Source organism: Cryptomeria japonica, chromosome 10 (assembly GCF_030272615.1).
Source record: "Cryptomeria japonica chromosome 10, Sugi_1.0, whole genome shotgun sequence".
Taxonomy (NCBI): Eukaryota; Viridiplantae; Streptophyta; class Pinopsida; order Cupressales; family Cupressaceae; genus Cryptomeria; species Cryptomeria japonica.
Genome location: NC_081414.1, coordinates 246,378,913 through 246,406,349, shown reverse-complemented (window position 1 = coordinate 246,406,349; position 27,437 = coordinate 246,378,913). Strand labels below are relative to the sequence as shown.

The 27,437-nt window shown below is 35.7% G+C and overlaps 1 protein-coding gene across 2 annotated transcripts in view; it reads right to left on the bottom strand.

The window, feature by feature from the left end:
* Positions 1-3,196: 3,196 nt before the first annotated feature.
* LOC131066592 (phosphatidate phosphatase PAH2) overlaps positions 3,197-27,437 on the bottom strand; it is a 69,146-nt gene continuing 44,905 nt past the window's right edge. The window contains exons 6-11 of one of the 2 annotated variants that reach the window (XM_058001400.2): positions 18,452-18,538; positions 18,277-18,349; positions 13,964-14,007; positions 4,257-4,385; positions 4,059-4,157; positions 3,197-3,955 (exon numbers count right to left, since the gene is read on the bottom strand). In XM_058001400.2, the coding sequence (XP_057857383.2) occupies positions 3,899-3,955; positions 4,059-4,157; positions 4,257-4,385; positions 13,964-14,007; positions 18,277-18,349; positions 18,452-18,538 (489 nt within the window). In that variant the 3' untranslated portion in view covers positions 3,197-3,898. Of the gene's footprint in view, positions 3,956-4,058; positions 4,158-4,256; positions 4,386-13,963; positions 14,008-18,276; positions 18,350-18,451; positions 18,539-27,437 lie in introns of those variants that run through there. The other variant, XR_009359056.1, reaches the window with a different exon arrangement.

The following is a 27,437-nucleotide window of genomic DNA, read 5'->3' as shown; positions in this document are numbered from 1 at the left end:
CAGCCTCCTCTTAATACAAAGGAGCTGCAAGGATTGTTAGGAATATTAAACTACGTAAATAATTTTTATCCCGGTGCAGGTTTTGACCGTGGCCCTTTACAACAGCTCCTCACTAAGAAAATACCACAATGGAGCCTTGTTCATGATGAAGCTGTCCGAAAAATCCAACAAAAGGTACAAAATCTTCTTGTCTTACATGTTCCAACTACCAATGAATTTATTTTATATACATATGCTTCAGATTGTGCATGAGGAGGACACCTTTGCTTTGTACGAGATAGTAAATAATTTATTTTTGAATATGCTAGTGGTGTATTCCCTCCAAAAGTTGAAAAAATGGATTTCTTTTGATAAAGAAATCTATGGAGTTGTTAAGAATCTGAAGAAATTTGCTCTCAAGCTAATGCATTTAAATAAATTCATCATAGGAATTGATTGTACCAGATTCTTAATCTTCAAGGAAAGGGATCATGGAAGGAAAGATGGTCGAGGCAAGCATATCATATGGCAAGAATACTTGAATCAATTTAATTGTGAAGTGCAACACATTGCAGGAAAACAAAATATTGTCACAGATTATCTCAGTCAAAGTATTCCAGGAGTATTTATGCAGACTCTTGCTTCTTCATCAAGTAATCTGAGATTCATAATCAACAAAGAATTTGATGTCTATTTTCAGACATTAAACCAAGGATCACAACGCATCATTCTGCTGCGAAGAATAAACAAGAAATATCAAGATTATGCTCTTTTTGCAACTGAAACGTTCACATTTAGGATGCATTTCTGATCAAGCAATTACCAGTGAAAACTTTGGTGAATTCTCTATATTAAGGATAAATACTAATCACTAGTATTTGTTCTTATTAGATATCATTCGAAGGCATTTTTCACAAGGTCACTTAGTTGTTCTCCAATCTCCAGTCAAATCTTGGATTTCTTCGAATATGCTGGACCAAGTCAAGTTAATCATGACCATTCGTTAAGTGAAGAAATTGTGAGAAACATTATTATCAAGCTAAGATTAAAATGGGAATCTTTTTCCCTCGATTCTATTATGATAGTAATCTTCAAGATTGGAATATCCATCATAAATTCCAAGTACATGCCAGATGGAGACCATTAAGGTGGGAGGAAGTCCTCGAAGTCTTCAATCATGGTGAACTAACACCACCTATCCCATCACAGGCATCCAGCTCATCAGAAGTCACAATGAGTATCGTGTCTATAGTGACTAAGTACTCTTCTTTTGCTAGTGAGAATATTTGTACAAAGGACTGTCAATGTTGGTGTTCTATGACCGATATACCTCCTTTTAAATAACCGGTTTACCTAGTAATCCAAGTCATATTCCCTTTTACCTCATATTCCAGTCATACTCCTGCTATAAATAAGTCATTGCAGAAGCATAAGGGCATCAGTTCGTAGAGTCGTCAAGCTTAGAGTTTAAGCCTTAGAGTATGTCTAGATCTGCTAGTTTAGTATGTATGCTCTATCTCTACGTGTAATTGCAACCTGAGATATCAGAAAGATAAACTTGCATAAAGCAAGCATTCTTGTAATGTTGTTATTCTGAAGTAATATGTAGAAGCCATATCATTCAACTGCCAGCCTCTGCCGCTGTTTTGTTGTGTGTTGTCTTGTGACTGTTTTGTCATGTGTTGTCTGTGTTGTCTTGTGTCCTTGTCCAACCCCAAAACCTTCTCCTTCTAACTCAAATCTTTTTTCCTACTTTCCTGATCAAAATCTTCTGAATAATTATATTTGTTACCCATCAATTTGTGCTCCAAAATACTTCAAATTGAACAGCGGTAGTCCTAATTCAAATATCTTTCCCTATTTTCTCAAGCCAACCATTTAAAACAACCACCCTCCTAGAAGGATTCAAATTACCCAAGAAGAATGAGTGGCAAAGACTTCAGCGGAAGGAGACAAAAAAATATATTAACTAGTGTAAGATTTGTTAGCAAAGAAAGTAAATCATAATGTGTAAATAATTAGTCTAATGCGGAAAGAAAATGTGAAAACCTATGCATTTCTTTTGGTTTGAATCAAAATCATTTCAAACAAATTTGCTTTGAACAATTGATTCAATTTTGGAACAAAATCCGTTTCTTTAATTTTAAATTATGCTTGCATATATGGGAAAATAATATTTCTTATGCTGTTATGTGAGAATAAATCTTTTTTTCATTAAATCTCTGCTCCTCTATGTCAAGGATGAATGAAACAACGAGAGCCGTATAAAGAAAATTTGAAAGTGTGTTTGTTGATTTATGTGAATGATTATAGCGAGTGATGGTAAGGAGCCCATGCTGACTATTGGTGCTCCAAATGGTTAGTGTGATTTTAAAGGAAATGCTCCACAATCTTAATCTTGGGGTATAAATTGGATTTTAGATCAAGTGGGCCTTATAATAGACCACAAACTATTTGGACCAATTGTCAAAACTCAAAAGTAAGTAAAGTCTCCTCTACACTTGAGCTTTATTGAATTTGTGGAGGCATTTTGCTTTAATCTCACAAGAATACAATGTTATTAACTTGCCACAAACCGAGTCTGAACCTTAAATGGCATAAGAGTCCAACTTTGCTACAAACAGATTCTGAACCTTAAATGGCATAAGAGTAATCCAGCTTACTTTGTCACTAATGACTTTGAATGTTAACCTCTGTTTTGTTCCAGCTTGAGATCTTCTCATCAATTGCGACACAAAAGCCCTCATGACTAACAACATACAATTCACAAGACATACATGGTCATCTCAAGTTGCTTCTGTAAGGTCCAAATTTTCCTTGTCCATTTCCCTACAGTATAAAATAACATCGAACATTTTACCTGTGGCAGAGTTAATGGTTATCACCATATAGGACGTCAAATAATGTAAGATGGATTCAATGCTGTTCATACATCATGCCATCAGAATAGGTCACTTGTCTATCACATTTTGCTGTAGTTCCCTTCAGAAATGAGATACACGTAAAGCAATGGATATGGTAGTGTGATTTTGAAACATCGTATCTGGCTACAGATACATATATATTACATATAAAATAATCAGCACAAAATGTGGCTACAGGTAGAAATTACAATGACAGGGTCGCCATCTTCGAATTCTAATGGAAATTGCTTTTAATTTATATCCACATTATATTATACCCTCATACTTCAAAATTTACACAGCGTCAAGAAGACTGATGCAATAATTTACGATGCCATTATATTTTATTCCAAAGCAGGAAGAGGGCAAAGTGATTCCAAATTGGAGGCATCCATTTACATTAAATTGAATGAGAACATATCAGGATGAACACATGCTCTCTGAAAGACACCAAATTGGAGGCATCCATTTACATTAAATTGAATGAGAACATATACATCCATTGGTTGCTTGGAAAGAATGAACCGGATGAGACACATTAGGAGTGAAATTGAAATGGCCCCTAGGTCTAAATAAATAAGCTGTAGATGTTTCATGTGTGCATGCAACACACATTCTTACATTTCTAGAAGACCACTTTACTCAAGTAGTCAAGCTGTACAGGATCACAATTTCCAAAATAATGAAGTACACAATACTTGAACTTCTCTTATAACCACTGCTCCTTGATGGCCAACTGTTCTATCAACTTCTGTTAGGTGTTTTAAGATAGAAAAACAAGGAACAGTGTAGGACCAGTGTCGTCAGGAATTTTTACACGTGGTGATCTCTGCTTCTCATGCATTGAGGAAAAAGCCTACCCAATATCATGTAATTGCTGTGCTGGCAAAGTTTTCTTGAGTTCCTTAAACAAATGCTGGCAGAAACTGGCCGAAAAAAATACATTGCTAAGGAGAGGCAATTTCCAGTTATTCTAAGAGGCCTTTCGTTTGCCCTTTTCAATCATTCTCAATTAACTAAACATCAATGTCAGGGAGAGGAGTTTTCCAGTAATTCCATGAATTGAAGTCCTCCTAAATGTCAGAACCAAATATGATGTCAGAACAATATTAACCCAAGAAAAGCCATAAAAAAATAAAGACTGAATATTATATATTGGCTTGATATTAGATGAACCTGTTCCGATGATGACATGGCTGGGAACATGCCATTGACAAGTGTATGAAGTGATGTGTATGACTTTGTGTCTACACGATGGTTCACAGCAATCTCACCCTGGTGTTCCCAATAACAAATATATGGAAGTTAAAACACCTTTGAAGCATAAAATTTCTTCTCCTCTATCTAAGCATTAACTTTAGAACGAATGATTACCTTTGAGTTAATGATAAAAATTTTGCCTTTTGGTATTCCGACTTTTAGATAACTAATTTCATCTGTATCTCTGTTTCCAAATCCTGCATAAAATGGATTGCTGTCAAGTGGAAATAATCTTCTGATATCCTGACAAAACAAATAGACACAAAGTTAGCACTTGGAAAAAAATTATTTCTTGATCAAAATGATCTATAATTATGTAAATGTGCCTGCTCAATATCAATCTTGAGTTATCTATCTAAAAGATGCCAAAAGATATCAATCTTGAGTTATTTTATTTATTCAAAAGTTATTTGAAGAGCTATTTTTATTTACTTAAGAATTGTTTTATAGTTTCAGTTTAAAAAAAAATATATGTTGGCTATTTAATAATTTTTTTTAACATGCTCATGCCATTACACTCCACTTCTTGCTGTCACTGCAGTTACACCTCGGCAGAATAAGGAACAGTGAAAATCAAAATCTCTTCAACAATCAACCAGAATCAGTCAGTGACAGCACTCTAAAATTCAAAATAGAGTATTTATTCTCTGGGGATGGCACTGACGTTTAACACAGGTGGAATTTTTGTAACCAAGAGTTTCCACAAAGAGAGTTCCATAACTGCCAATTATTGCAGCATCAAAAGTGACAGATGCATAGCCATAAAATAATATGGGGGCCGTTCTGTAATCACCATGATGGTTACATAACCACTGGTTTTCTTAAAAGAGAAATTTTGCCTGAAGTTGTACAAGAGTGTGAGTTGAGTGAAGAGTGTTATGAGTGACACAGAGTGAGAGTTAGTTGTGCAAGGGAAAAGAAGTATAGAGTGATCTATGTGATAAAAGAATGACGCATATTGTTGTAATTGTTCTAATTATGCTTTTTGTATCTATTCTTTAGCCATAAGAAGAAGACTAAAGAAGTGGTGGAATTGCCATTTCCATCCAATTTTCCCTACCGTGGGGTTTCCAGGTAAAATTTGGTGTCAATCTCTTTGTGCTTGATTTTAATTCTTGTTTATGCTCTTAGACATTGGTGCCACTATTGTTCTGCATTTCCTTTGCAATAGAACAATAACTCCAGTATCTAAGCATTCCAAGAAATGTTCAACTATTAAAGTGAATTCAGTTAGAACAGCAATTTTTTGTTGTTTGCAAACTCTACTATGTAGACATAATTGAGAGTTTACAAATCATATTGGTATTGGTATCAAAGTTGTGGAGTTTTGGGTTTGGTGTAGTGGTTTGGTTTGTATGAAATGACAAGATCCAACAGCGACAAACATTTGCTACCTTGCAATCCAGAAATGTTACAAAGAAGGGGAATCAATCAGTGAGAGAGATGGTGAAAGAAAAAGAAGACAATCTTTCCAAGAAAGTAACTACATTAGAAACCCACACACAAAAAATGATGCAGTATCAAGAAACCATTGGCAAACAGAAAGTGCTTACAGCTAGGAACCAGTAATGACGTAATGAATTACCCAAGTTTGTCACTAATCTGCTCTGACATTTTATAAACAGTTAATTTCAACTAACAAGTTTATTTCAGTAAATAGAAGACCATCGTTGCTGTTTCAGTTTCCTTTGAGAGCAGGAAAATCATGGATACAAAGGTTGTGGTTTGCTGTGAGAAAGGAACAGACAATTTTGAGTTTAACCAGATGGTAATGCAGCCAAATGAACCCATTGGCCATTCTTCAATTGCCTTGAAACACTGTTGGGTAAATTGATTCATGTTGAGAAGAGTAGAGAAGATGGAAAACAAAAATCTAAGTTTACTGGAAGTCAGGACGTGCACAAGGAAATTAGGGTGTGGGTATAGTCTGCATTACTGGATTCTTCTCCTAGCCTCCCAGCTCTCTGTATCTTAGTTTGAATCCAATCTCAAGATAGGTATGACCTGGAAACGAGTTTGGCTTAACTAGGGCATAGAATCCTGCCTATATATGTTGTACTTGAAGCAATCTCAAAATCAAAATAGTTTTGAAGTTTTGTTTAAAGTCATTTTTAATAAACAAAAAATAAAAAGAACACAAGTTAAACTTTGAAACCTAAGACCTAAAAAGACTTTAGGGGACAAAACTAAAAGGAACCAAAAATAAAATTCACCTCTCATTTCACACTCACCTTCAGCAAGCTGGTGTTCCAACTTCATTGTTTTGCCACTTCTATGTCACTAGAAGTACTATTTTGTTGCCAAGGAGATTTAAGAGCTTGCAAAAAGGAAGAGTCTTTCATTGAAGTAGGTTTTTTTTTCTCAAAATCTGTTTTACATCTCCAGTTGGGTTTTTATTTTTTATTTTTGTGTTTTGTGTTTTAATCATTTTTTCAACAAGCAATGATAATCTACGATTTGTGTTGTTTTTCCTAATATTTTGTTTGGTTTAGACCTATGTCGCCAGATCTGTGGGATACATAAGCAAATCTAGGTCCGATTTGAACCAGATGTATGGTCTAGTTTAGTGTGTTGTGCAGAACACTATGGGTTTGACTCAAATAAACCCATAAAGAATCTGAAAAACCAAAGCAAACCTATGGTGAAACTTGCCTTTTTGATAAGTTTTTTTTTTTTTTTGGCTTTTTAATTAATTTCTCCCTTTGACTTTGACTATGAAACCCTAAAAAGAATCTCTAACCCTAAAGTGCTATCCAAAGCATTTGAAAGTGAAACACTAAAACAAACTCATTTTAGCTCATTTTGATTGAAAAAGAGAAATGAGAAATTGAAGACCATCATTAATAAGAAAGAGCAAGATCCTAAAGAAACTTTCTTCAAGTAAGTTCACAAAATTATTTAAGAGAGATGGAACATGATGAACACCCTACTACATCTTCTTGCCATCACATTAAGTCCAAAATATTACATTGTTGAGGTTCTTTTTGTGCCAACAAGGACTGCTCCATATAAAGATTTTGAGGTTTCTTAAGTATATAAAGTAGCATTGCATAGACTCTTCCTTGGTCCTGATTTGTAAAATGCAGTCATGAGTGAGTTCATTGATTTTGTACACTCCATTGGTCAAAGCATTAAGGCTCTCTGTGATAAATTGAAGAAGGATGCTCACAATTGTTGGCATTTTCATGGCCAACAATTCCAAAGCCTACAACCTCTTGCAATCAAAGTTTTGTTGCAAATAAGTTTGATAAATTTTTATTTTTTAATCTTTGAAGCTTCATTTTTAAAATATATATTTTTAATGTATACATCTATATCTCTACTTTGTCTTAATAGTTTACTAGTTCATATGCATCTAAGAGAAATTGGAGAACATACTCCATTCACAGAGTGAAGTGTAACCACTTGCAGTTAAAAAGGGTAGAGAACTTAGTGTACATGCATTCCAATTTGCCCCTCCTTTCGAACAAACATGGCTACAAGGAAAGGAACACCAGGCTGTGATATGGAGCCAAAGCATACTAACTTAAATGCTTCCACTTCCCAACATGTTGCATTTGAGGAGATGGATAGCGAGCACACTAATAGTGCAGGTGGCAACGACACTTGTGGTTCTTCAAACTTTCCTATATCTAATGTCAATGTTGATGATGGTGTCGATGATTTAAAAAACCCATATGACATTGAAAACTAATTGTTAAACTTGATATTGAGAGTGAAGTTTGAACAATGAATATATTATAATATTTTCTATTTTTCATTTCTGTTTTAAACTTTTAAATGACATTTAAATTTATGGTGGTTTTCAATTTTTGATGATTATAAGATTATCTGTGGTAACTTAAACTTAATTTTTACATGCGTTTTGTAGAGACCAGAGAAACGAGACTTGCCTAGTCTCGTGAGGCACCCTTGCCGAGTTTCACAAGACTCGCCAAGTCTTGGCAAGTCTCGAGCCTAAGAGTTGGCCATTTAATTTTTTTATAACTTAAAAAGAATGCTTGTTTGGTTTATGACATGGTGTAATGTCCCCACTTTGAAATATAATTTAATAATAAATAATAATAATAAAATTAAAATACAAAAGAATTAAAATAAAAAATTAAATTAAAATATAAAAGAATATAATTTAATATAATTAAAATTTAATTAAAGTTAATGAATGGTCAAAAGGCATGAAATGATAAGTTGTGATTCCCCCAAATATGAGGTATAAAAAGAGAAGAGAACTCATTTGAAGGGGAGATAATTTGGAAATCAGTAATGTGGATCTGATTTAAATAAGACGTGCAGATCTGATTGTGAAAGGTCGTGTCCCTTTCAAAGGGCAGAAATAATGAAGAGTTACACTCTTCAAAGGGTGCTAATGGTGAAAGGGTGTGTCTCTTGCCAAAGGGCATAAGTGATGAAGAGGTGTGACCTCTCCCTCACATTGAGAGATATAAAGGAAAGGAATCAAAAGCATCCAGGGACATCACCATCAATCGGATCAGATCAGAACTGTTATTAAGTTACAGGCAGAAGCATCCTTGTTCTTGGTGGTATGCATGAGGGATGCGCTTAATATGTATGCTTAATATATGAAGCCTGATAATGTTTTAATGCAGAATTTAGTAGTAATATTAATATAGACTGCAATATGTATGATAGTCATACTTAATTTCATATATATTCATAATACATGAGAAGTTAGTATACTCATAGCCTAATCTTTAATCATTTGCTATTGCCCCTCATGAGATTAGGTTGGTTTTGTTAGGGAGAGGCAGAGAAATACCTCACAAGATGGGATATGGACAGAGTCCTGAAGCCTTGAGGGAGCCTACTTGTAGATTGGTTTCCAAGTGCTCTATGACAAGTAATTCCCCATCCTCCTTAGGGTTGATGATTAGGAGAGAAGTAAGGAATTGGAGCTTAAGTGTGGTTAACTGTTAAATGTATTATAAATCATTAAATTGTTTCTTAATTTAATCTGACCTAAATGCATAGTGATGTCTGTAAATCATTGGGAATTGGCAGCCTCCTAGTAGGGGACATTACACATGCCCATCTAGGATTTTAAAAAAATATGAAAATGGTATGCACCAAGGTCTATGTGGTTTTGGAGGTCTTCATTTGGGCTTGGTGGCGAGGGCTCCACCTCTCAACCCCACCCTATATTGCAACAGGGAGCACGCTTAGGGTGCTATTCCTCAACCCTGTTGGAGGCCCTGCCCCTAGATCCCCACAAGGGGTGCCAACCCTCAACCTCGTTTTGGTGTTGCCCCCAAACCCCATCAAACTATAAGTATATGCAAGTAATAGGCCAATGATGAATCATGATCATAAATCTACAAAATACATATCCCTTGTTGCAAATCTTTTCATACTCACAATAAAAGCCACAATCAAGGATCATCTTATTTAGCATACAAGGACTGCCATAGGCAAAGTTGGCATGCTACAATCCTTGTACTGCTGAAAAAAAGTTAAGTCATACTTGGCAAGAAATGCCATTTTCATAATGCAAAATGTATCAATTATGCCTTGCATAAACAACTCATTGAAGAATCCCATCTATTAGTATCCTAGCTAAAGTCAAAATAAAACATAACCATTTATCTTTTCATTTAACCACTTCTTGATGTGTGTTTTATGCACATGCAAGCATCAAATAAAATACCAAAGTACTTTACCCTCTCTTGAACAAAATTATCTCAGATGCTAAGGATGAGATCAACTAAAATGATTCCAAGGCTTCTACAGTCAAGTCTTGACGAGTGGGTAACTCAATGGTCAATGTGAATTGCTGTTTTTACTTGGGGACTTACACAATTGTTCGTATCAAATTTGCTTATCGTGAATATGGAATAGGTGTGCCTATAACTTAGGATTTTGCAATGGAGCTTTGGATTTAATTCTAACAAGACTTTCTATAAAAAAAGGCAAAAAGGGAATAGGGTTCAAGAATTCTATTCTAAAACCTAGAATGCAAGAAATGATGAACAAATTCAGTGGAATCAAACTAGGCGAGGTCTCACCATCAAGTCGAACAGATTTTGATACGAGCTTAGTGCAATCATCTAAGGTGTATTTCAAAGATATTCAAATTACTACCATCAAACATTGATACCATCCAAGTTGATGCATAACAATGGACGTATAATAATTGAAGTAAAGCTTGCATAAATTTCTAGTCGACCATGCACGGTGCACTTACAATCAGCAAGAGGCTAGTAGTATGGATTAATGGATTCCACACCAATATACTCACAAATTCTTTCATTCAATCTAACAAACTTGAAAGAAAATTCTAATCTAACTTGGAGGAATTGAGAACCTTGAATGCAAAACAACACTTAAACAAAATCACCATCAAGTCGAACAATGATTTATATTCAAATCTGCAGCATCTACCAACAATTCTCAAAAATCTCTCTTACAAATGAGAGGCAAGAGGTATATATAGTCTCATACAAAATGGATAGCCAAGATTAAATCAAAATCAAGGACCAAGATCATGCCAACGAAGCCCTAGAGTTGCCCTAATTAGGGTTTACATAAAAAATGGAACCACCAACATGTGGCCCAATAGAAAGGCCTCTAGTCATCAAATAGGGAATCTTCTAGAAGATTTTGTCCTGCATCTCTTTCTCTCACAGCATAATCCAAGAATCTAGCCGATACAGAATCTAATTCCTCCATAGATATGCTGGGTAAGGTATCCTGCTGTAAATCAATCACGTCCAATGCATCTGAGCAAGCATCCAAGATGTTCTCCCACTTTGGCATGAGCTTTTGCGAATTGTGAAAATGAATCAACAAAGAGACCAAGTCATCCATCTGACTCTTTGATTGAAGTACATGAACTTCATCTTGTCTCTCAATTCTGCTAACTAAGTGTAAACCATTGGCTTTACTGACATCAACTCCCAATAATTCCTCAATCAAGGCAAGGATCTTCGACTGAATCTCATGAATTGATCCTTCCATCTCTGCACAATATTCTCCCTGATCAATGTGGACATAGGAATTCTCTTCAAGGCTCTGAGGCATGGAATAGTCTTCTCCTAAATAGGTTGGAATTCTTCCCAAATTCCCTCCAAATACTGTATCCTGAATATGAGCCCTGTTGTCCTGTCAAAAGCCTGGACAAAGTAAGGAAATTATCCGCCTATCTCTTTGTGTCCTCAATCCATTTTTCCACTTCCGAGAGTGTATCTCTTGCAGCCTCGTAATGTGTATGTAGTCCACGATCAATTGCAATAGGGGAAATAAGGGTGGGATTCTCACGCCTTATCCCTGCAATATACTCTCTATGTCTGATATTTTCTTCTTCATACTTCTCTCTCTTTTCAATCTACCAATCCAATCTTGCATTGATTGCCCTGAGGGCATCACCAATCTCTTGAAATTCTTGCTCTTTTGTAGTACGGTCGGCCCTAGAAGGGATCCGACCTAGCTATCACATCAACATACTCTTATACTTTTGCTATATCTACACCCTCCATAAGTTGCCTCTCAAAATTAGTAAATTTATCACCTCCGAATAATCTTTATTAATTTAGTGCTACATTATAAAACAAATTTACATGATTGGAAAATGAAAAAAATGAATAAAATAAACGAACTGACCTAGAAACCCAAATTCCTCAAATTTGGTCTTCAATTCACTCCAAGTCACTCAAGGATGCTCAAAGGATGCAAAAATGCAGTGCGAGGAAGCTGTGTGGGCATGAGGGCTAGTAAATAAGTTTTTTCAGCATTTTTTTTAACCTAATTTCCATGTTCTTATCTGATTGCTCGAGAATCCCACATGTGGTGAGTATTGGCATCCAACTCATCAGTACTCAAATGAGTTTGATGTTGAAACTTGTTGAAAAGTCATTCTCATATGCCCATAAGTAAACATGGCAAGTGCTCCCCCAACCAAAAATTCCTACGCCTCATCAAGTACTCGGCAAGTTTGTAAACTATAGTTGGGATAAAGCTACACCATCCTGACTTGGATGATTCTATCTCCCAGCTTTCATTAGTTGTCATTGATGAAGGGGGCTAGAGGAGCTTCAAGAGACATCTTGTTCAATTGAATTTCTCTTGCAAAAAGGAAAAGCTATAACAATACCCATATAGCTTGTAGGAGTTCCTTTCATGTTACCATGCATTTGAGAGCTCTCTAAGAATATTGTATGAGTGTTGGTGCAGTTGGAAGCTTGGACAATAGTGAGTTTTTTCTGTTATAGGTGTTTGGATGTCAATTCACATTGTAAGATGTCAATGAAGGCCTCAAGAAGGCAGGTAGGAAGCCTTTGGAGTTAGTGGCCCATGTTGGTTGTAATTAGGGATGGCGGATTCCAATTGCCTTGGGCAACATTGGAATCCGCCTAAGGGGCCAGCCCCTTCTCCAACGTATAGGGCTGGCTGGGCCCTATACCTCATGGCACATCATAAAAACCCCACGCTACTCCACGTCACATGAAAGTTAACGTGCCAAACAAAATAGGGCCAACCCTATCTAATGCATTCGGTTAAAGAAGAAACAATAAATTAAAAGGTCAATAATTTAGTATGAGCCGACATAAATGAATTTTGGATACCGCATCATATAAGTAAAGTTACCTTCTCCTCAATCAAACATTCAATATACATTATCATGCGAAATATCTACATCTGCCTAATGCGAGATTGAAGGAGCAGTACTACAGCGAATCACATCTGTTATATCAGCGAATTACATCTGCCATTAAAGGTGCGAAATTCATCCATGTGGAGAGCGAACTGAGGGCTAAAGCTGCTGTCCAACAAAGTGCAGATTTCATAATGCAGACCTAGGGTTTGGATCTGATTGCTGTTGGAAGTGGTAAAGGGATACTTGTGAAAGTGCAGTCTTGTGAAAGACATTATCAGCCCTAAGTGCAATCACCTTCAAATACTTGAGATAAGTGTTGTAATCTTCATATGAATCTAATCCATAATCAGATCTGAGGATCTTTTCTGGCTGGGTTTTTCCTCCTACGAGGTTTTCCCAGGGTAACCGTGTCTTGTTCTTACATGTTCATTTCTTGGTTATGCTTAATTCTGGAAAACCATAAATCTTTCATCTAATCAATTTAGTTAGTAATTAAATTCTGATTTTCTAAGTTTACAGTCATCTGAAAGTGTTAAAATCAACAGCCTGAGGGGATTTGATGCTACTGTTTTGAGTTTTCACCCACACCGCTTCTCCAGGTCAACCTTTGTATTATTCCTATTTTTGTGCTATGCTTACCCTCTTTTTGTTGTTTAGTCATCTTCTCTATTGTTGTTTGGTTTAAAGTCTTTAAACAGCTCCTTGTAAGAGCTTTATGACTGTCCTATACAAGTTTTACTTCTACAGTAGCGACTAGTTCAGTCTTTATTGATTGGATCGCTTAAGTTTTGTTTTAAGAAAGCAAGTAGAATATCAATGCTATTTTCAGATCACTTGCTATCGTGATTGGGGATTGGAAACTCTTGCAGGGCCACGTGCACCCATGTGACTTTCATTGATATTAGTAGACTTTTTGCCTTTCTATATATATCAGATGTAAAACAAGTTGACTTTTACCAAATATGCACACAAAATTAAACTCTTTAAGATGTTTTAATCATATAGATTTTCTTAATCTATTATGTAGAACTTCATGCAGCAGAAAATCCAAATTAAAAAACAACATTAAAATATACAAAGTATTATGACAATCGACTTTAATCGTTCACCCAGATATGTGTTAATTGAAAACTGCATAAAATGAAAATATATGGCTCACCTCTTTATGCATTTATATGATTAAATTAGAAAAACTGCACATGCATTTACTTACCTCAAGGCATGCAATCTTGAACTCATGAGGAGCTCTTCGTATCACTGCAAACAATATCAAAAAGAGAATCTCATTCAACATAATCGTAAGGGCTTTTGAATTAATGTCAATTATTCCATGGGCATTGAGCTTGACATTTGTATAGATGACTTTAGAACAAATACTAGAAGCTAGTTAAGGAGAGTAGAAAATTTAAGCTCTAAATATGGTTGATTTAATAAACATCTCATATGGAATTGAAAACTTGCAAGGTGTTTCTGAAAAAGAATTAAGCCCACAGCAATTAAACTTGTGGCAAGCTAGCAAGTGATAATCACCACTTAGTAGTGACAAAATTAAGATGATTTATTATGGTGACATTCAGAAGTCATGCAGACCTCCACAAACATTATTTGAGCATCTAAACCACATCTACAAGAATCTAAACCTTAAACTAATCATTTGCACACAAGGCCTCTGGAGTATTTCTAGAATTACATGTTTTCGAATGGGATTAGCTGTGTTGCCAAATCCAACAAAGTTCAGGTAAGGTAATATTTTTGAGAGGTGGTTTTTGTAAGTTTGAAAAAAAACAGTTGTTAACATTTATGTCTTCTAGACAACATACCTAGAATAATGGCCTATAATCATTGTGATATCAACGACATGTGTATGAAAAATTAATTGTTTTTAAATAACATTTCAAAGAACAAAACTTCCTCCTTAAGTGAATCAATCTACCAACTATACTTAAGGCAAGGAAAACATTTATTCAATCGATCTTTATTGAATTAAATATAAAATAAATCAAATTCTGTTCATGAAGAATGCAACATGAATTCCCCTAGAGGAGGCCATTGAAATATGGTCTAAACAATCAGTGCACTAGTATGTATGAATACAAACAAACATTTCCAATAGGGATCACCATGAATTTAGATACTAGTTTATGCATTTTGTATTATTCTTTGTCAATAAGAAATAATTTAAAATTTGGAAAGCTTTTTATTCAAACAAATTTGAATGCAAATCCTATCACAAGTTAAACTTTAAGGGAATAAAATCAAGCTATAGAAGCAAACTAGATGCCACTCAAGTTGTGGAAGCCCTCCACATTAGATAAGGTGTAATCATGTTAGGTATATTACTACATTCCACCAAGTTTATGGGACAGAAATGGGGGTGCACATTCAGGGACAAAATATTTGGAGGCCATTTTAGGGGATGATGGGATGGCAAAGACGATAGTTGTTAAAAACAGGTAAATTTTTTAAAATAATGGGAAATTTCAAATACTCATATAATAATATTGACAAGGTATTAATCATATTCATTATAGATCCTTAATAAATAATATTAGAGTTGAATTGAGAGTTCAGTTCAAAAAGATTAAGCAGAATTTTTTTTGGTTTCTCAGACTTTTCTGTTTGTAACAGTTTGATTCCAGCTATGTAAATTATTTTAGAATTTTCTAGCTCCAGTATCAAATTAAGTTGTTTCAGGATTTTGGTCAGTACAAATTTCCTCTCTCAAAATTCAATTTTTATCTTTAAAATTTCATCTCTATTTTTCGAAATCCAGATCAAACAAGAGGATTAGGTTTCTGTATACTGGCAGATTTCTGATTCTAGGACACAATTTCAGTACAAGCATCTTAAAAAAATTTAAATCAATATTTTCACAGCCATATACAGGTAAGCCCCAAAATGTTAAAATAGGGAAAAACCATTTTGAAAATATGTTGCATATATGGATGGGTTAAGACAAGCATTGACATCCATTCTGTGATCAAGTTTAACAGAGAAGCATAAAAAAATTGGCCTAAGATAAATTGAAAATGTTAAATAGAGCAGTAAAGCTGAAAAGTATTGCCAAAAATCATAAGCCTTGTCAATAAATATAAAACCAACCTCGTTGAGTGGAATTATGACAGATAATTCAAATTACTATTTGTTATTAATTCTGATTGGGAATATCAATCACAAAAAACTCTTAAACAAGACATTCTTCTTTTAAGGGAAACGTAATGGTGGCAATCAGAGAATAAATAATAAGAGAATATCTGTTAGATTGCATCTAGATATTGAGAACTGTCACTGATTAATATAAGCTTTTTAAGGGTAAATTCAAGTAAAAATTGGTAAGTATTTCAAAGTGGAAATGAAACATTATAGTCCAAAATATTTGATCTTGGGTGGAAGATTTCATACATTTGAAAAATTTAACTTATGATGCTATAAATCATACTTCTGGTTGACAAAGGCACTGATATTTTAAAAAATGAGTGGCTTTTTGCACAGGGATGGCTGGCTGTCTGTGGGACAGGTCCCAGGTCCTGAGGACAGCTGGCTGTCCCTGCACACAGTTTGGGACATTTCCAGGATGCTAAGTCAGTTTTTTAGTAGGGGAGGTGAGGACACATTTCTAAGGTGTCCCCATTTCCTCAGAATGTCCCTGGTATGGGAACGGGTCTGAAAATGTTGGCAACATGTCCCTATGGAACATAGATATATTACGAGGCAAAGGACAGAATGAAAATAATTTACTGCTGTTATAGGCATTTATAGGGATACTATCAACAACAGAGACCAACATCATTTTCATAAACCTCTCAATGCAACTGGATAATGGTTTATTCATTTTTGCTGTGGACATGAAGGTGGAGGAAGGTCTATACATACTAAAGGCAGATGTTTCCAGACCCAGAATGTTGAAGTCTTCTTTGGATTTTGAACATAATTCCAATCAAGCAAGGCTATATTGCCAAGTACCTTACTCAATCCTAAAATTTCACGCCTTTGAGATTCATTTCCATATGCTTGAAAGCTGAACATATTTAATTCAATCTTCAGTTGTCTTTTTCTTAATTCAAATAATGTATTTACCCCAACCATACAATGGGATGACTTCAGTGGTCAGCCTCCAGCTTCGGCAAGATGCTAAGAACCAAGCATGCAGTAGTTCTGGATGTAAGTGTAATTGGAATATTTTTGACATATATCCCAAAAAACAAAATCATTGACACAATATAATGTTTTCAACTTTTCACACTATACTCTTTTTTAACTCTCCAATAAATAGTTGGACGGAGGGTTGGATCAATAATAGAGAAGCCCCAGTTTAGAGAAAAAGACTTGATTTGGTTGGATGAAGATCCAGAGAGATTTGGATTGCTGCTCAACACAAGCATCTAAGTGATACTAGATATTAGAGATAATAGTTCATGGAATTTGAGTCATATGCATATGATTTTTGGATCATTTTTATACTAAACTCTAGTATAAATTTGAACCTAATTCCATATTTGAGGTATATTATATCTGACCATCGAGTGCTTACTATGACATGAAGTTGTACCTATTTTGATATGTATAACAATTCTTTGTCATGGAAAAGAAATTCATTAATTTTGTGAAATTTTGAATCTTTAGTTTTCAATTTCTTTTCCAAGACAATCCTTAACATTTTCCATCACAAGTTGTTGTCAAGTAGAAGTCTGGTGACTACTAACCCAAATAGTACAGTAGATGTTTCATGTTAAAACTACAACAGGCAAATTTTTGGAAAATTAAATTAACTTGAAACAATTCTTGCTGTTACAAAAACTAGTGAGATGTCTCTGCTAACATTATAGCCAACTTCCAGAAATTGTTAATACAGTTATAATAAAATTTCCAACAGTTTCCAGAGCTTCAAAAAAGTTTCTAGGGGATTTTAGTTGCATTTTTTCACTTATGCCGTACTTCCCATTTCCCCCTTTCATACTGTTCCCCATTTCTTGTGATTTCACTTTCCTGGTGCACCATCATGTCTCTTTGTTCATATAGTCACAAAGTAGGTTGCAACAAATTTTACAATCTTTTACTGTTCACATTCAATCAGTAAAGCTACCAGGAAGAAATATGGGATTTTCTGGCAATAGTAGAAATATAGGACTATCTGGTGAAATTATGACTCTACATGGGGCAAAACCAAAGACCAATCTTGTCAAGTAATTATCCTAAGTAATGCAAAGACAAAATTTATCTCCTCCTTGTGAACAGCTAGATTTTGTCGAAGCAATTAACTTGAGTTGATGTTTTTAATCCTAGTCTATGAATGTCGGTTCATTTATAACTATTCACATAATTTGATTCTATGCTTGTTTGTAAAATTTATGTTCCAAGAAAACCTTGCAAGTTATGGTTAGCCAGTTGGCCTAAGTATTGCATATACAGTATTGAAATAACCCAAAAAGTAAATCAAATTCCACATCTTCAAAACAATGTCTACAAAACCTGCACAATTGATAATATGCAACTTGTAAAAAACATTTCTAACAAAAAATCACTTGCCTTCTCGATACAAAGATGGGAATAGTCCATCTGGAGAGATCACTATAGGACCATCAGGTAAGGCCTTACCATCCTGCAAGAAGTAGACATGTATAAAGATTAGACGAGAACATAAAAAACAGAAACTACAGCCAATAAATTCATCATACGATCTACTTGATATGTGTCAAGGTACCTGCTTAATATTGAGAAGAAACTGCCTTGTGAGGTATGCCTGAGCTATTGCACGAGCACTAAGGAACAGCAACTGATATCCATTATCCTGAAATTATTTCATGTGAAAAAATTAATCCATTGAGAGAGAGATTTGGGCATAATTTATATAAGCCAATCAGAAAATTTTGCACACATAATAACACTTTGCTCGTATTATTCTTTTGTTCAATACATATTTATAGGATTTACACCTCCTATATTATAGGAGGGCTTCTATAACCACTCTTAACAAACACTCACAAAAATAAGCAAACCCCTAACAAGCCTAAACAGACTAACCAGCCCAACATTCGGTATTTCATCAACAACACAAGGTATGTGTAGAGGCATACACATCTACTCAAGATAGACAATAGCGGAACTTGCCTCACTATGCTTCTTCAATAGGATTGATCTTATTGGAATTTATCCAAGGATAGGAACAAACACATCTACCCATGCAACCAAGGATAGGGACAAACACATCTATTCATGGTCCACAAGTTTGGATAGGGACAAACACATATATCCAACATCCATGTCATGAACAGGGACACACTTGTTTTGACAACAATTATGATTGGGGACTTCTGTGATTTGGGAGAAACACATCCAATCACAAGTACCAACTTCTGTGATTTGGAACAAACACATCCAATCAAACAATTGAGAAATAAGTTCTTGTTGTTGTGTATGCAGCCACCATTATAGATCACTTCCATCTTGATCACAAACAATATGAGATGATTACTGCTGCCACTTGGAAACCAATTTTGGCTTTAGTCATTTTGGCACAAATTATTTTGCCGTTCAAACAATTTCGCGGCCCCATCATTAGTGACTGACAAGAGGTTGTTGATTGTCCTCCAAACTCTTGTGTCTCCATCTTACAATTGGTTTGCTACTTGCTAAAAAAAATTGGCTTTTTGGTTCAGTTTTAGAATACCCCCCTCAAGATGGACGTCACGTACAAGCGAGTGTGTCCAATTAACATTTGTGGCGATTTTTATTCTAATTAATTTTTGAAACTTTCAGATTTTGATAGGCATTTTTGATGACACGACAATTAACGACTTGTGAAAATGGACCCTATTCTAAACAAAATAATGACCTAACTTTGACTTGTTTTTAGACTATGAAAAAATAACTCTATAAAAACTAATAATATATTTTGAGACAATAATCCAACAATAAACTATTTAACTTCAATTTAAAAGATATTAGATAATATATCCGTTTCTTGTCTGAACTCACCAACACTTCAACTTGCAAGGTATAAAATTTATGTTCTCTCTTGAAATCTGATTCTGTTGTTGAATTCTCATCTACAAAATTTGTGTTTAATTTTGCGTCGATGAGCAATTTGAACTTCTTCAACCAAATTTGTTAAATTAAGCATATGAGAAAATAAGCTAACCACGACAATATAATCCCTAGGATCCATGCTTGTCAATACTATTAGTGTGAATGAGATTATTTCCTATCTAGGCATTAGGGGGAACCTATTTACATGTTAAATTTACTTAGGTCCTAGGTGTCCTTTCTGGAAGTTAGATAATGGGGCAATGTTCACCTCATTTACATTTAGTCCCTAGGCATTTAATATTTGCATCATGAACTTAATATTTCTATCAAGGGTAGCTGTCATACCCCATCATACCTTGCCTATATAAGCAAGGCCTCTCTGTATATTACATATTCAACAATATTCAATCAATGCATTATTATGCAAGTTATCTTGCTATTCTCTCTTGTGGTAGCTATTTTGGTCTAGCAATGCTTTTGGGGTTGTTGAGGAGTCACCTTGTAATGTCCCTATTTGGGGTTTCCATTAATTTAAACCCGGGATAACAAACCCAACTTAAGGTGAGAAATGTAACATATAATTTTATCAAATCCAAAGACATTTCATTACAATATTTAACTTGAAATTCTAGGAACAATTGAAAAGTTAGGAATTCTCTTGATTGTTTTGTTTGATTTTATAATGGAACTTATGCTGATCATATATCTCCCCCAAAACTGATGACAATCTTCTTCCAAGTCTGCTGTAGAACTTCTTGCGTTCTCCTCATAACTTTACAAATGATCTTCTCCTCACCTTGTAATGTCCCTTATTGATACAAATTGTGCCTTTGATTCTTTAATGATCAGATTGCTGTGTCTGAGTGATCTCTCTTTATCATGTGATGGGTGGATGAATAGATATGCCTCATCCTATTCACTGTGTCTGATTTCGATCCTCATGTCCCTGTGAGCACCCTCCTTGCTGTTTCTGATCTTCAATGCAATCTTGCAACTAAAATGCCAAAGGCAGATGCTCGACTTGAGCAGGTCCAAAAGAATGGATACAAATAATTGAACGAACCATATTTCCCCCTTACTTGTTGTTGATTGCTGTCTTAATATACTTCCGTCTTTATTTTACAATTATTCTCTGTTACATTACATAAGGCGTTGCTTCCAAATATGATCACTACCAATGACCATTATCACCACAATTGTTTCCCTTAAGCAATACCTCAGACTGTAATTACTCTCTTTGTGGATCGTTGCCTTGTCATAATATTCTTCATCCATGATTGGTTGCATGGTCACCAACGTTGTTTTAATATTTAATCCCTTCTTTATCGTTGTCTATCCCGTTATTCTCTTGAGATCCGATTCTCCTTATAATAGTTCGATGCCCTCCATATATGATCGCTATAATAGAATAAACTCATAAGTGTGTTGCATGAATAATTTACGGTTCTTGTATGTTACTGCCGCTTCCCTTTGGAAGAGTGAGATAGCCGAAAATATTTTGTGTATATTGCTGATTGTGTATTTTGTGTATATTGCTGAATAATTTACGGTTCTTGTATGGCACTTGTTGCTTGCTGATTATGCCAAAAATCAGTTTGCAACCAGCATCATTGAGGGCACTTTTCATGATGAAAAGTACAGATTGGTTGATGGATTGATTATGTACAAGGGTAGGATCTTTCTTCTACCTGAATCTAAGTTGAAGGAGAAGCTACTACAGACTTTTCATGACATTCCTCTTGCTGGCCATCATGGTTTTTTCAAAACTTATAGGCAGATTCGAGAGAGATTCTCTTGGAAAGGGTTGAAAAAAGATGTTCTGGAGTATATCAGGGAATGCCATGTTTGTCAGAAGAACAAGGATGAGCACACTGCACCCTCCGGATTGTTGCAACCATTGCCGATTCCTAGTCAAAAATGGGAAAGTGTCTCTATGGATTTCATCACTGGGTTGCCAAGAGCTAGTGGGAAGGATTGTATCTATGTGGTGGTAGATAGATTAACAAAATTTGCTCATTTTTTTCGCTATCACCAGCTCATTTACAGCAGCTCAAGTTGCTGATTTGTTCTTCCATGAGGTGTTTTGGCTACATGGGCTGCCTAAAAACATTGTGAGTGATAGGGACAGCAAGTTCCTAAGCTCTTTCTGGCAAGAGATTTTCAGATTGTGTGGTACTGTGCTCACCCCAAGCACAAGTTACCATCCTCAGACAGATGGACAAGCGGAGATAGTAAATAAGTGGTTGGAAGGTTACTTGAGAAACTATGTTTCAGAACAGCAGAAGGCGTGGGTAAGATGGCTACACCTTGGTGAATACTGCTATAATTCCACTTATCACATGTCCATCCGGATGTCTCCTTTCATGGTGTAAATGTTATTCAATTTTCTATTCAAGATGCAAGTTATATTCAAGGTTATTTTTCTTTTCAAGTATATGTTATTTCTTAATATAATAAATCTGATTATTATCTGGTATGTTGCAGATGAGAAAGAGCATTTATAAATTTTGATGTTCTCACAATCACTGATCGATATATATATATGCCAATCAAGAAGATCAATCAATACCTTGACCGGTCATGTCTATTAGACATGACTGATCAAGATATTACTTGATCGTGCCCCTTCAAACCATAATTGCGTTTAACCAATACCAATCAGTGTGTATGTAATTAACAAACAAAACCGATACCAATCGGTATTTTATGCATTACGATTTACAATTGATGTTAATCGGTAGTTTGGGCATTGGTTACGAACCCGGTGTTAATCGGGATTTATTGGCGAGGTTATATATATATAGATCGAAGAATACGATCACAGCAAGACCGTATACAAGTGAATATCTATGTAGACTTGAGTTATCATGCATATAATTATTAGTATAAGATAAAACCCAAACATAACATATCGAAGAGTAATTATAATAATCATCGGACAAGGAATGATAATTGAAGTCTTATCTAGTCTATCAATGAGATAGATGATTGAATGAGAGACTTCATTTATCTCTCATTCAATCATTTATCTTACCGAGGCTATCATATATCAACACTCCCTCTTAGCTACGGAAGATAAATAAAAGACAACATATCTAGCATCACAACATATCTAGCCTGACTTCAGTTTGATGGTGCAGGTTCCAACTCCTCTGACTGGATATGTGGAGTCATCTCCGATAGTCACTTCCTCATCATTCTCCTCTATCATGGAGTCTAGCACTTCTCTAAACCCTGTAATGTGTCTGGATGAGCCACTGTCGATCACCCAGGACTTAACCTTGTTTGATGCTTGGTTTGTAAGTGCTGAGTAGAGTACATACTTCTCGGAGTCATCTTCTCCTTTAGATTTTCCTGCTTTGGCAAATGTGGCTTATTGTTTGGCTCTTTCCGGACATTTGGCAACATAGTGTCCGAATTTGTCACATTTGTAACATTGAATCTGAGAAAGATCCTTCTTGAAGATGTTCTTGTCATGGCGACCTTTCCTCTTCCTAAATTGTTTTTGCTTGCTTTTCTTATTGGAGTTTGTATTTAGGACTTGAAGATCTTCATCTATATTCTTTTGTTTGATCCCTTTCTTATTTAACCTTGATTCTTCTTGGAGACTGTCTGCCTTTAGCCTTTCAAACTTTGGAAATTTATCCCTTGCACTGATGCCTTGGACGAATGTTTCCCATATACTAGGCAACCCATCTAGAGAAATGAGTGTTAATTCTTTGCTTTGGATCTCATATCCAAGGGTTGCTAGCTCATCCCTTAGGGCTGATATCCGCATGAAGTAGGCATTGACTGACTCCCCTTTGATCATAGCTATATGATTTATTTCTCTCTTTAAAGCCAAGGTTCTACTAGCATTGGATATCTCAAATGCATCTTCAAGTGCTTTGAACATGTTGTAGGCCGTTTCATGTTTCTTTATGATGGGCATAATATTATTCCTCACCCCATCAACTATGATTTTGATGGCCTTTTCATTTCCCTCTACCCAAGTTGCTTTGTCAAGTTCAGTCTCAGGTTCTGTAGTTTCAGATTTTACAAATGATTCAACTTTATTTTCTCTTAGAATCATCTTAATTCTGAACTTCCATGCTGAGAAGTCATCGCCTCCTCCGAGTCTATCTTTGAATCTAATAGTGCTAGCCATTTGGAGAAATGTGATGTTGAATATATGTTTGTCTTGAATTTTCCACAAAATTGAATAGCCTTAGGTTCGATTTAACTATAGCTCTGATACCATGTAAATGTTATTCAATTTTCTATTCAAGATGCAAGTTATATTCAAGGTTATTTTTCTTTTCAAGTATATGTTATTTCTTAATATAATAAAGCTGATTATTATCTGGTATGTTGCAGATGAGAAAGAGCATTTATAAATTTCGATGTTCTTCTCACAATCACCGATCGATATATATGCCAATGAAGAAGATCAAGCAATACCTTGACCGGTCATGTCTATTAGACATGACCAATCAAGATATTACTTGATCGCGCCCCTTCAAACCATAATTGCGTTTAACTGATACCAATCGGTGTGTATGTAATTAACAAACAAAACCGATACCAATCGATATTTTATGCATTATGATTTACAACCGATGTTAATCGGTAGTTTGGGCATTGGTTACGAACCTGGTGTTAATTGGGATTTATTGGCGAGGTTATATATATATATATATATAGATCGAAGAATACGATCACAGCAAGATCGTATACAAGTGAATATCTATGTAGACTTGAGTTATCATGCATATAATTATTAGTATAAGATAAAACCCGAACATAACATATCGAAGAGTAATTATAATAATCATCGGACAAGGAATGATAACTTAAGTCTTATCTAGTCTATCGATGAGATAGATGATTGAATGAGGAACTTCATTTATCTCTCATTCAATCATTTATCTTATGGAGGCTATCGTGTACCAACACATGACACTCTATGGTTATGAGGCCCCTAGCTTCGCTGATTTGGTGTTTGGTGACAGCAGAGCACCTCAAGCTAGGTACATGGTTCAACAATGTCAGGATATTCTGAAGGCATTGAGGGGCAACCTCCAATTGCACAGAATCAACAAAAGTTGTACGCTGATCAGCAACGAATTGAGCGTTCATTTGAGGTTGGTGATATGGTCTACTTGAGACTTCAACCCTTCAGACAGTCTACTCTTAAGAAGAGTGGAGCGGAAAAGCTTAAGCCATGTTTTTATGGACCATTCAAGGTCATTTGAAGAGTGGGAGTTGTGGCTTATGAGTTGGAGCTACCAGAGAGTAGCCGAGTACATAATGTCTTCCATGTGTCACGCCTCAAAAAGGCACTTGGCACAACGTGATGTCTCTTCTAATTTGCCTCCTTTTGATGAAGAGGGAGAGTTGGTATTGGTTCCTGAAGCAATCCTTGATGTTAGGGAATGATTTTTGAGGAGGGACCATCAAAGAGTATTTGGTTAAGTGGAAAGACTTACCGACGAAGGATGCTACGTGGGAGAATGAGGAGATATTACATCACCCCGGTTTGCGATTGCTTGAGGACAAGCAATTTTGGGGAGGGCAGACTGTAATGTCCCCTTCTCAGTGATGTGCATTCAGTGGTACATTGGCCTACTCCAGAGACCCGCAGGCTATTTGGAAAAGAGAATTAGGGTTTCCAACTTTTGTGGAGATTTGTGCGAGCTTTTTAGGGTTTATCAGGAGGGAATTCTTCAGTTTTGTCTATGGTTTCCTTTTGGGTTTTCCATGAACTCCAGGTTGGCATAACATGCAACTGACTTTTCAGTCAAGTGTGAACTTACTATTTTTCGTAAGTTAGGGTTTGGCTGTTTGGATGATGCAGTTCTATTGAGCTTTCCAAGCTCTTTCTCTAGGTGCGAATATCATGTTTTTCGGAGCAATAGCATTTCTATTTTTAGCAATCTCGGACAGGGTCCTGATTCAGCACAGTTCAGTGATCATCACACAACTTCATCCTTGATTTTGATGAAAATCAGTAATGGAGTTATAAGTTATTGAAATAAATATCGTTTCCTTATCCTAAGGTTTAATATTTTATTATTTTATTACTGATTAATTGTGTTGTGGGCGACTTAGGGAAAAAGATAATTATCTGCCATTAATATTATTATTTTCTTAAGTCTGGTGGCGTTGAGAATGATAAAACATTTCATGTTTGTATTATTTTTAATATTGCAAGTTGTTCACCTAAGGAAAAGTTTGAACTTTGCCTAGGGAGATGGGGAAAGTGGACGTCATGTCTAGTGGAGGACATGACATGAAATGAAATGAGTTTCAAGAGTTTTTGGGCACCATTTGCATTTGAATTTCAAGGGAGAAATCTATAAATACAGGTGCTTGGTCTCTCATTTGGTATCTTGAGAATTTTACACCGTTATGCTATCGGTTTGGCAATTGAAATCTGAGCTTCGAAGTGTGGATTCCTAGCTATGTCTCAGTTTCGTACTTGGGAGATAGTACCTAGCCGTGTTCTTGTATTTCCAGTGCTGTTAGAGAGTGTTTTGCAGATTGCGGAGTGTTTTTGTGTGGGTTTGGAGTGTTTTCTTGCTGCTGGTCGCGGAGTTGCTGAAACCATATTTCGCACATACCTCTTGGACAAGTGAATCTTTCATTCTGGCTATTTGCTCTATCAAATCGTGGCATTGAGGCGATACAGTTTGCAATTTTGTAGCTGCTGGTTTGGAGAATTGGATTTTTAGTTGCAAATCGTACTATCTAGCTGGGTCGTACCATTCCAGAGGTGCATTGGGATGCATGCTGCTGTTTTGAGGCAACTGGATTGTAGGTTTTGTGTTCTTGAATCATCGTCCAGGTTATATCGTTCATTCGCATTTGATTTGGTGTGTTTCCGCTTTCGTTTGAGTGAGTTATGATCATTTTGGTGTTGTCGGTTGAGAATAGTCATGTGTGTGTTGACTTCAGATTTTCATATCAGCAGTAGTGGCTTTATTTGAGATAATTTGATTATTGTTTATTGCTATAATCTGCATTGGATATCATCTCTAATCTTCCCTTTCTGTATTGTAAGGTTAAGTAGTAGTACTACTAACCAATTCTGGAGTGTTGCTTGCCCACTACATAAGTGGAAGAGGCTGGCCTAGCCGCCTACTTGTTATGTAATTCAGTTTGTTGCTTTGTCCTCCCACTAAGTTAGTGGTTGAGTGATATTATGTCTGTAATGATCCTCCCGTTGCATAAGCGGTCGAGTTGAGCTTTATTGATGTGCTCAGTCCTCCCGTTGAAACATTGCGGTAGAGTGATTCGTTTTGAGTGTGCTCTTGTTGCCTTGGCTAGTTTACTGCCAAGTATCTTGTTTACCCGTTGGATAAGCGGAAGGGGCTGGCTTGCCGCCCATTATTGTAATCATTACTTTCAGCAACTTGTGGCTAACGATCCCATGCTACCGTATGCTCTCACCCTCCCAATTTGGGCTCTCAGTGATCAAAAGGTGTAGGGTTCCTTTCAGTTGTTTGGATTACATTGTTCTAACCCTAACGGGTGATTGGTGTGATTGTGATCTTGCTTTAAAAATAATAAAAAAATTATGTGGGAATATTACAGTTAGTCTCACATTATTTAGTTACTGCCCATCTTTCAGAATACATAGATAATATTATTATTAAGGAGACATTCCTTAGCGGTGCTAA